General features: G+C 44.8%; 2 protein-coding genes across 2 annotated transcripts; both read left to right on the top strand.

Moving 5' to 3' along the window:
- Positions 1-3,108: 3,108 nt before the first annotated feature.
- acta1b (actin alpha 1, skeletal muscle b) lies at positions 3,109-7,050 on the top strand. Its single transcript, XM_084541730.1, has 7 exons — positions 3,109-3,169; positions 4,062-4,198; positions 4,727-5,051; positions 5,402-5,563; positions 5,913-6,104; positions 6,222-6,403; positions 6,548-7,050. Exons 2-7 carry the CDS (start codon positions 4,070-4,072, stop codon positions 6,689-6,691), a joined length of 1,134 nt encoding a protein of 377 aa, XP_084397856.1. The 5' UTR covers positions 3,109-3,169; positions 4,062-4,069; the 3' UTR covers positions 6,692-7,050.
- Positions 7,051-8,111: 1,061 nt separating this feature from the next.
- Positions 8,112-11,330, top strand: ccsapb (centriole, cilia and spindle-associated protein b). Its single transcript, XM_084540840.1, has 5 exons — positions 8,112-8,163; positions 9,081-9,469; positions 9,570-9,647; positions 9,861-10,075; positions 10,156-11,330. Exons 2-5 carry the CDS (start codon positions 9,106-9,108, stop codon positions 10,336-10,338), a joined length of 840 nt encoding a protein of 279 aa, XP_084396966.1. The 5' UTR covers positions 8,112-8,163; positions 9,081-9,105; the 3' UTR covers positions 10,339-11,330.
- The last annotated feature ends 25 nt before the right edge of the window (positions 11,331-11,355 follow it).

The following is an 11,355-nucleotide window of genomic DNA, read 5'->3' as shown; positions in this document are numbered from 1 at the left end:
TGTGCTGCAGCTGCCCTCGCCTCTCTCTGCAGCTCCACTGGGCTATTTGAGGAACTACAGGAAAGGTTTTTCTGACCGTTCTCGGCCTTACGCAACAAATTTCAAACTCCCGAATCGTCTAAAAAAAAAAAATGCGACACAGCGCCTTGCATGTTTTGTTTTGTTTTTTTAAATATAAAGACCCTAAAGAACACAATTTGTTACCTTGCAAAAAAAAAAATAAAAAAAGGGTAAATTAATTTAAAAAATGCAATACGGCTATGGCTGGAGAGCTTGTTGAGGAATCTGAGGAGAGTGACGAAAAAAGGAAAGATAATATGAAATAAATTGAGCTGTCACCATTTCAGATCTGATTCTCAGCTTTGCATCTCAGCAGCATCCCATCATCTCTTATGTTCGCTGCCAGCCATCACACACACAAACCCTGCCTACACAGTGATATTTCACTGTGTCTTGTCTGTCCTCATCCACAGCAACAGAACAATCCTCAGTCGTTCTTCACTGAAACAACACAGATAGTAATCTAATTCTAATGTCCGGCTAGATGTCCTCTCTGATCCCTCTTTTAAAAAAAAAAAAAAAAAAAAAAAAAAGAAAAGAAACTCTACTGTACATCTTGTACACGCTGCCGCACTTTAAATGGTAGGACGCTCGTGTACAGCAAGAGTATTGGTTCCAGCTATTGAATGCCAGAGCTTGTGCTATTCTTACACTTTCTCTGACACTCTCGCCCTCTCTGTGCTCTCATTAGAGTCCTTTATTACACCGTTAAAGTGGAAATCTATCTGAACATGGAGCTAACAGGCAGCTGTAGTGATGCAAAAAAAAAAAAAGATCAATTTCACCTCTACCTTTCCTCTTTGAGAAGTCACTGGTTAAAATCATGACATTTTACTAATGGTCCTTGTCATGCCTGAGCTACAACTACATTTCAAGACCCTAAAAAATATTTCTCCTTTTCCTCAAAGTCTCTGTCTCTCTTCAGCTGGCCTGGTCACACATCTTCTGACGAGTTAAACTCCTGTCTTCTGCCACCTGCTACACACACCCTTAGCTCACCTCCCTGTTCCTCCTCCCCCTTCCCTGGGGCAGACGCTCTAGGCTCAGCCCTCAGCCCCTCTGACCTCCCCTCACCTCCTCCCTCCCGTCCCCTCCTCCCTCTCTCACTCGCTCCCCAACAACTGCCAGCCCATTTACATTTTAGGTGTTTTGCAGGCCCGCGGATCCAAAGTGGCTCACAACAAGTGCATAAAAGTAGCTCAACCTTGCTCCGCAGCCCCTCCACTCCACTCTGGCCCCCTCCCACAAACACACACACACTCACATACTCACACACTCACATTCCCAAATACACACTCTCACTACTTTCAGCCTGCACCGAGATTTTATGATGTTTAAAAATGTTTCTTAACATATTAATGAACCGTCATGATTTCCCCCAAAAAAGATTTTCGGTTCCATTAAAGTTGCGTTTCAGGTTCAAGAATAATATTGAAAAGCTGCAGTGTTATTAAACGCAAGCTAATTAAAAATCCTCTCTACCACAGATTTGTGTTTAAACAGGGAGTGAGTGTGTCATATCCACCCTGACTCTGTTTTTTGCTCCTGGAAGAATAATCCAGGAAAATATTTCTCTGTTCACACATGGATTCAATTGTAAGTCATGACATAAGATCACAATATGGGGCTATAAATGAAGAACATGTTTAGAAAGAAAACCCGCTTTTCAGGTCTGATGAAAGGCTCTGATCATGCTCTTTAAAAGCTTCATCGTTTTCTTGTTTACTGTCCCTGCAGCATGTGTCGCTCTCAGCGTGGTTTCTCCAGTTGTCTCCAGGTGTCAATAGGGTTGTCACACCTCATAGCGGTTTGTGTCTTACTCCTGATTGACTAAATCAACTAATCCTCCTATCAGTGTATTCTATACAGTGGTCTTCTGGCCACACTTATGTCCCTCTGTCGCCCCTCTCTTCCTTTGAGTTTATTAGAGCCACCTATGGCACTGCTTTTGGGCTCTCATGCTACAACATACATGTGCATGCGTGCACACACATTCTCCATTTGTCAGACGCACACATGCACCAGCTCCCCTCCTCCATTAGAGTTATAATTAATCCAACTGCTCCAGTGACAGAGCAGAGTAGCCCCTTCAGATAAGGTTTCAGCTGTTGGCTGTTTGAGTTCATACTGATCGGAGTGACTATTGGGCCATGTGGTCTGCAGAACGGCGGATTCTGAATGCAGTTAAGGGCTAATGGGCACTGTTAAGACTGTGGAGTGTGCAATACAGCACAATGAAGAGAACCGGTTCTAATTTCCATTCTATTACTGCTGAGATGTTCTGTGCACATTCATCAATATTTATGGTGATTTTTAGTTCAGACACGTGCTTACAATCTATACAGGTGCAAAAAGTCCTCCAGTTTCCTACTCATGACTTTATATAGGGCTGAATTTTATGCAAGAAAGTGTCTCTTCTTCAACTTTTATTACTGATTATTTATGACTAGAGCAATGAAGCACATGTCCAAATGTTTGTACACAGAATGTCCATCCTCAGCTTCTGTTAATGGATCTTGAGTTATCTTGTATTAATCCCATAATGAGTATTGGACTCTTAATTGGCACTTTGGACTGTCAGACTCGTTAAGGTCCTGGCTCTCACCGTGGCCTAAATCTGTTCAGATGAGGGAAGCATTTTCCCATTTTAAGGCTGGATGAGGCCTACTAGCAGCAAATCTATAACCCTGCTTGGTAGCAACTGGCGTCTCCCCTAGAAACCCCCCAGTGGCCCGCGCGCTCCTTATACGGCCCTCGAGGTGGGACCGCGAGGCTCGATGGGAGGTCAAAGCGACAGTTCCATATATGGCGCGCGCTCTCTCCTCGTCGGGGGCGCGCAGCGTCACTTCGGGTCCCCTCCTGAAACCTGGTGGTTGGACATCCCTCCTTCCCTACGAGGCGCGCCTCCTTGCTGCACCCCCCACCCACTCCTCAACCTCGGCTTGTCAGCATCCTAATATGGCAGAGGGCCGGGATGGGGGCCAGCCCTGAGGTTTGTGAATGGTGGAGGTTTTGTATAAAAGGTGGACGGGCAGTAGCAAGGATTGTAGCTGGTTCAGCAGCAGCACTGGTTGGGTCGTTCTCTCCGAGCCGCAGACACACTCCTAAGGTAAGACCCTGCTAGGACCTGCCACTCCTGAAGCCACTCATCCAGGTTGGGACACCAGACTATAGGCCTTAACCAGAGGACCACTGGAGCATCTATTGGAGCAAAAGTTTAGGGAGAACAGCCGAGAACAGGAGGACTAGGACGGGATACTGCTCAAGGCTTCTTTACGCTGAAGGACAGGCTAAGCTGTAGGAGAGACCTGAAGAAGAAGAATTATTGATAGCTGAGACCAGTAGGCTGGATGGAGTCATAGAAATTCAGTGCAGGGTGAGAGAGACCAGACGTCTCAGGTCTGGAAATTTTGAATAGGTGGATAAAAACTTATACATTGATTGATCTGATTGATTAAACTGATTCTGCACATTCAGATCTGTAAACTAAATCCTGAAAATTAGAAAAGCCAGAAGTTTACCTGAGAAAGGATAATGAGAAAGAGGGAGCACTTTAGGTTTAGTTAAATTTACGCGCCGTAGATCCTTGATTTGTCTTAAAATGTACGATAGGTTTAAACTGTACAAATAGAAAAAATAAATAAAAGAACAGAACATAGTCAAGTCTCACCAAATTCCAGTAGATATCTGTAGGTTGGTTTCATGTTAGTTACTTCTAATTAGGTTTTATAGGTTTTATAATGGCCTGTGCGTCATGCGTAATGGCCTAATGCCACTGTGCCATTGACACATTTAGTTTAGATCATTTTCAGGCTCCAGTAAATATTAGCTTTAATTATTTTTACTGTTTTAAGGCTCAAACTAAGATACCTGGTGTGAGTGTCCAGAAAACCAAAGAGTGGCCTAAAGTTGTATTAGGAAGTAATTTCTGTCACAGATACAGCTGTTTCCTCAGTTGATTTGGTGAACTGACATCTTTTTCTTTCCCTCCTCTCTCACAGAAGCCAACATGTGTGACGACGATGAAACTACCGCCCTTGTGTGCGACAACGGCTCCGGCCTTGTGAAGGCTGGCTTCGCCGGAGACGATGCCCCCAGGGCCGTGTTCCCCTCCATCGTCGGCCGCCCCCGTCACCAGGTATACAGCGAAGAAAATTCTCTAAGAGGTTTAACTTTAAGAAAAGAATAGAAGGCAGTGACCATATCACACCTCAGCCAAATTATTCTACAAAATAGATGAATAAATCTGGTTGAACAATTTTAAAACAACAAATTTAACATCCTTAAATGATTTTGGCAAATGTGGCCGGCTAAAGGAATAGAAACATTCAGATAATATTTTATCAATTCAGTGTGAATATTTAGTTATTTTTGTACCGCTGTCATCAGCGTGGAATGATGTATCTGGAGCCATGTAATGTTGGCTCCCTTTCCCTCGAGCAATGCGGCCTTTGTCTCTTTGAGACTAAATTAGTCACAGGTGAATGCACACTGTCACAGTACAGTCTGTGTTAGTGATCCGCGCTGTTATTTGGCACATTTACGCAATGGTCACAATGCCTGTACAAAGACTTTAATCTGGCCAGAAAAAGGTCATACCTCTGTATGGATCATTTGCTGTCCCCGGCTAACCTTTCCTTTATCTTGCCTTCTCCTCCCCCTTCAGGGTGTCATGGTCGGTATGGGTCAGAAGGACTCCTACGTCGGCGACGAGGCCCAGAGCAAGAGGGGTATCCTGACTCTGAAGTACCCCATTGAGCACGGTATCATCACCAACTGGGACGACATGGAGAAGATCTGGCACCACACCTTCTACAACGAGCTGAGAGTGGCCCCCGAGGAGCACCCCACCCTGCTCACTGAGGCCCCCCTGAACCCCAAGGCCAACAGAGAGAAGATGACCCAGATCATGTTTGAGACCTTCAACGTCCCCGCCATGTATGTGGCCATCCAGGCTGTGCTGTCCCTGTACGCTTCCGGCCGTACCACCGGTGAGAATAACAACAACAAACAGCTGGCACTCATGGAAAACACACAGCTTCCTAAACATACCAAACATAAACATATAATAGAGATGTATATAACTGATAATTCTAATGGTTAAAAATTATTCAAAAATTAAAAGACACACCGTCAACAGAGTTATAGTGGGGCATTTGCCCTGTTGGAGACACTTTACGCACAGGTTTTACGCACAGTCGATCAGCTTTTCTGGGACTGTTTATTCAAGTTTATACACCGTATAGCCCTGTAGTCACCGTTTTACGCACAAAATTGAAAAGTTTGAAGATTTTTTTCTCTCTCCTGGACTTTATTAAATTCCCTCCTTGCCTCTCTTCAGGTATTGTGCTGGATGCTGGTGATGGTGTGACCCACAACGTCCCAGTCTATGAGGGTTACGCCCTGCCCCACGCCATCATGCGTCTGGACCTGGCTGGTCGCGATCTGACCGACTACCTGATGAAGATCCTGACTGAGCGTGGCTACTCCTTCGTGACCACCGGTGAGGAACTCGGCCTATTCTAATAACAAAGGGAAAGAAAAAATTAAACCACTCTCTTGATCCATTTTCAAAATTATTATCGTAAATCTCAGCTTAAATAAGACCCACGGTATCGTTTATGCACTCTGTAACAAGGCTAAGAACTCTGTAAGGCCTGCGTGCACCGTATGCCTGGTACTAATTAGGCATACCGATTTAAATCGTTAAATGTATAAACACTGTCAGTGAAAATGAGTTAATACTGAGTAACTTTTGTAGTTCGTCCCTCTAAATCCCTTTGTTATTACGCACGTATCATCTGCGCTCTTGTGCACGCTGAACAAAAACTCATCAACTTGTCCCCCCACAGCCGAGCGTGAGATCGTGCGCGACATCAAGGAGAAGCTGTGCTATGTTGCCCTGGACTTCGAGAATGAGATGGCCACCGCTGCCTCCTCCTCTTCCCTGGAGAAGAGCTACGAGCTTCCCGACGGTCAGGTCATCACCATCGGTAACGAGAGGTTCCGTTGCCCCGAGACCCTCTTCCAGCCTTCCTTCATCGGTACTTAAGATGATCACTTTCTTGTCTCAAAAATCACTTAGTTGTCTCAAAAATACCAGTATCAGACATATGGACACCTGTGCCCCCATCTTAACACTTCTCATCTCATCTGAACAGGAATGGAGTCTGCTGGCATTCATGAGACTGCCTACAACAGCATCATGAAGTGCGACATTGACATCCGTAAGGATCTGTACGCCAACAATGTGCTCTCCGGCGGTACCACCATGTACCCTGGTATTGCTGACCGTATGCAGAAGGAGATCACTGCTCTGGCCCCCAGCACCATGAAGATCAAGGTACTTGATATTTAAATATGGGAACTGAAAATAAGACGCTTTAAAACGTAGCTGACATATTTTACGCATAGACTTACAATTACGCACACGATTCCGCTGTTCATTATTGGCACTTTACTTATCCGCCCTCTCCTCCTCCTCTAGATCATCGCTCCCCCCGAGAGGAAGTACTCCGTCTGGATCGGTGGCTCCATCCTGGCTTCCCTGTCCACCTTCCAGCAGATGTGGATCTCCAAGCAGGAGTACGACGAGGCAGGCCCCAGCATTGTCCACAGGAAGTGCTTCTAAATCCCCCATCATCTTCTTCTCCAGCTTCTCCATCACATTCACCACCAGCTTTCTGGAGAACAATCAAGGAGAAAGATCAACCTCTGCGGCACAGCAACACTCTGCTGTCAATGGACTGTCTGTCTGCGCTGTTGACATTCATATGCATGTTTTATCATTTTAAAATGTGCATATTTTATAGCTGTCTGTTGTATGTGTTGCACGGAGAGAGGCTGTGAAAAACACCACTGAACCATGCATCCACCAAAAAAAACTTTAATAAAAAAAAATAACAACAACATGTTGCCCAACACATGTGAATGTAAGTGTATATACATATTGATAATTTATTAAAGTCCATTATTTGGTATTTTTGCCACTGGCCTTGTTCTTCTGGGGAAGGGTATAGTGGGAGAATATGGTAAAACTTTAAAAGGAATTCCTCTTATGTGGGGGATTTCTATCATTTAAGCGGTATCCTGCAAAAATGAAACCAGTGTCAATTAAAAATGTCATCTCAAAATGGCCAGACAATAATAATTGTAGTAGGAACTGGGGAAAGATTAAGGAAATTAAAAATAGACATAACTGCAAAAGTAAAAGCCTATGAGCAACTTAAGTGACACACAATTAGCAGTGACGCTGGGATGATGGCTCTGACGCATCAGCTACAGTTGACTGGGGGCTGATAGGTTAAAGAGGTTGCAGGCGACGCCTTCAACCCTCGACAGTCGGGGTCTGACTTGCCAGGAATGCGCACGGGCAGCAGCGGCAGCGGCAGCTCCACTTTAGACCGAGCGGATCAGTAGCACTGGACACCTGACACCCGGCTCTGAATCCTGTTGAGCTGTCTGCCCTGTGCGACCATAAGCGTTTCCTCGTCACCCAGACCATCTTTAGACAAAACCAGACCCCGTGTACAGGGGGGCATCTCCACAACCCTACCTTATATGCATAGAAGCTCACCAGGTTGTCTGGGTGTGGGTTTGCGTCCAGGCTAAAAGTACAAAGGAGAGCGCTGGGCGCGGCTGAGGCGCACACACCATTATGGCTACATCACCCCATTGACATATAGCCAAACCTTCAGTCGTTTTCTTTCACATTAACATTTTCAAGACATTTTAAGAACCATCGGTGAATAATTAGTATAGCATCAACTATGAACCATAAGTTAACAAGTTAGTTAGTTAATAATTGGTCTCAGTGAAGCGATCTCATTAGGTTTTACGTGATTCTGTGGATCATTTCTATAGACAATAAAACAATTTGACCTTTACCATCAGACAGTAATCATTATCAGTCAAATGTTTCGTAGCCACCCTGGCTGCATTCCCGTCATCCCTGGCCGGGCCACCTGTTGCGGGTGTGTTTGGCTTTTTAAAGACGTCTTCAGGCGGGCGGAGCTAAGCTCGGAGACGCAGCCCGTGTGATTACAGCAGCAGCGCCTCCAACGCCATCTGCTCCGCTCTGCTTCCGTGAAATCCGACTCCAGTGTAAGTATACTTACTGTACACAAAATTAGACTCTTGCCTCTCTGAAATTCTCCTGTCGGGCCGTACGCTGTTGTTGTCTAGAGTCGATGGGGTCGTCAGTGAGATTTAAAGCTGTGCTGAGCTATAGGCTGTGTGCAGGCGGTGACAGGCGTTAATCGGTGCTCCATATTAAATTGTGATTAACAAACAGCTACTTGACACATTCGTCGTGAGGAGCCGGGCCTAATGTAAAGCAAGGGGCAATTAAATAGACAACACGCCGACAATGTTTTATAACGTCATGACGTAAATTATAGAGTTCAGCTTTGTGTGCGCTTATTTTGAAGCGTTAGGACACCAAAATAATGTCAGCGATAATGACGCGTGGTGTTATTAATATCCAGATCATACGCGAATAAATGATGTGATAAATTATAAGAGCTGCAATATTTTTTATAGCGCAATCGTGGCTGACCTTTAATTTGGAGTATTCAACAGGGGTTTAGACGGTCACAGCCAATCAGAGGACGAGCGTGTAGACACGTCATCACGTTCAGGAAATTTCTGCAGTTGACGTTCTAACGGTTGACCAGATTTCCAGCTATGCTATGATTTTACCGGGAAAAACACGGAGTTAGGTTAAAGAGCACACGGGGAAGTTTTTAATTTCCACAAATTTCTTTTTTTTTAAAATTATTTTTCTTCTCCAAACCGAAATGACAAGCTAACCCCCGGTAGGAGATAGGAGTAGGCGGGTTCTTTAGGGGAGGGGGCTTTCTGTGCTCTGCTATTGGTTTCAACCGCTTCCACGTTATGGTTTAAATGTCTGGCGGTGTTATCAAACAAGGGGCTGCGTAGTTTCGTTGTTTGGACTTGTAACGCTGTATATAGTTCATATCATCTTCGTAAACCATACATTTTCTGGTTTTCGACTTCAGCTCAAAGAAACTCCCGATTAAGAAGATGGTGACGAAGAGGATCCGCTCGGAGTACATGAAGAAATTCAAGGATCCCAAATGGGAGACTTACTCTAAATGTTACGAGGAGATGCTGAAGTACAGGCTGACCCGCAGGCTGCTGGAGCACACGCACAACCCCTGGTTCTGGAGCGGCTCCGACACTGATTCAGACTCCGGAGGAAGAAGCCCCACTCCTCCCAGCAAGAACCAGGTACGGGCTGAGAGCAGCAGAGAGGTGGAGCGGGACGACTGTGATGGGACGAGGACGGACAGACAGCAGCAGACCAGAGGCACAGGGCCTGTACCCAGGCTTCCTCTTCAGGAGGAGCAGGAGGAGGATGACCCTGCTGAACAAGCTGCAGGCCACGGTAACTATGAGTAATAAAAAAAGGACTGTACAATACTTTGAGATGCATGCATGTTGCTCTACAATACCAAATATGATGTATGATGTTGTTCATTCTTCAGTCTCTCAGTCTGATGGTGCCGGGGACACTAGAGTACAGCAGGAGGAGGGAGAGGAGCAGAGAGCCAGGAGCAGAGACGGTAAATACAAAGACCAACATGATTCAGATTGCTCAGTTGCTTGCTGATACTCTGTTCTCATTTAACCTATGTATATTTGGACAATAATAAAAAGCACGATTACTCTAGATGCTTTCTGATCTATGACCTTTGACCTCCCTCCTTTCAGTCGTTTCTGTTCCAGGTATGTTCATAAAGATTCAACCTGTTTGTATTTTTTATTTGTTGTGAAAGGCCCTGCAAGATCCCGACCACCGTCGAGTAAACCCCCCAAATCCACAAATCAAGCACGGCGCTCTCAGCAGGTCAGGCCTGCCCCCTCACGACATCCCAGGGAGGACAGTAAAGAGAGCAGACATCCTTTTGCTCTGTACGGCTCAGGGGAGAAGGATGCAAACATCTCAAGCAAGAAGACACACAATGTTGGCCCTGCAGCTTCGACTAATGAGGTAATCTTTCTGTCTGTAGATCTGTAGATGCAGGAGTACCTGGACAACTTGAATGTTAAAATCGTTTAAATCCCTGCCAGATCCACGAATCGGCCCTGCGCGCTAAGACCAGGCGGGAGGTGGAGCGTCAGATCCAGGCCCAGCGTACCGCGCGCCGGAGAACCAAGTCCGCTGATGTGGATAAGGCCAGAGCGCTGGTTCAGCCGGAGTTCAACCCCTGGCTCACTGAGTACATGCGCTGCTTCTCTGCTCGCTCCCGATAAGAGAAGCACACAACAAAAACAGATACATCAGAAAAAAAAGAAATGAAGCCATTCCTGCCTCTCACCTCTGATGTTTAAACGTCTACAGTGTGTTTAAACACACATGGATGGACTCAGACAAAGTCTCCTAAATGTGCATCACTCTCCCATTCAGGATGCAAACTGACAAGACCTTGAATTCACTCTGTGGCTTACTCCCTGAGACGTGGACTATCAGGTTTTTATATCGATCAACTTTAATGTATACAGTACAACACAAAACATTTTACAAGGGAGAAGACACTCTTTTTTTCAGTAAATGTAAAAAAAAATGAACACGTCTGTCAAATACAGATATTTAAATGAGCTTGACGTGTCCACAGTGTGTCTGACAGCCATACTTGGATGCGGTCCCTTTAAACACATGCCACTGTAGATGTTTTTTATACAGGAACGTCAAACCACAGTGGACTCACAGCCGCAATGAAGCCTAATGGCTGCAAGTCTGGATAAATGAACAAATGTTCTTAAAAACGCAAACATATTGTTTGTATTTGAAGAAAGTGTGCTCATCTGTGGCTTATGATGTACAGTGTAATGTTTTGTTTTTTTTCTGCTGAGAACAAAGCATTGACACTCATAAATATGTTAAATAGTTTTACAGACTTAAATTTTTTAGTGATTTACTGGTGTGAACTTTTGTGCTTGTGTACTGCTCGAAAGATTGGTCGAGACTTGCTTTAGATAGTGAATCACTCTGTGCTGACGGTAAAAATCACGCCTGTTGTGGCAGTTGCATTTCCTCACAAGCTCATGAACATTTCGACGTGTTATTGACTTAAAACGTTTTTCTAATCGGCAGAAATGTTTGGATTCAATCAACCTGGTGCTAACATGGTCTAAGCAGTCTTTCTGTTACACAGTCTGTCATCATGGGTCATTTTTACTAGAAAAAATGTTATATCAAAAATGATATACGTATAATTTAGATTATTCTCTAAGATTTTTTATGGTTTTTTTTTGTCGGGGGCCAAAACT

This window comes from Chelon labrosus (genome assembly GCF_963514085.1).
Source record: "Chelon labrosus genome assembly, chromosome: 3".
NCBI classification, from domain to species: Eukaryota; Metazoa; Chordata; class Actinopteri; order Mugiliformes; family Mugilidae; genus Chelon; species Chelon labrosus.
Note: the sequence above shows the minus strand (reverse complement) of the source record. Positions and strands in the feature narration are given on the sequence as shown.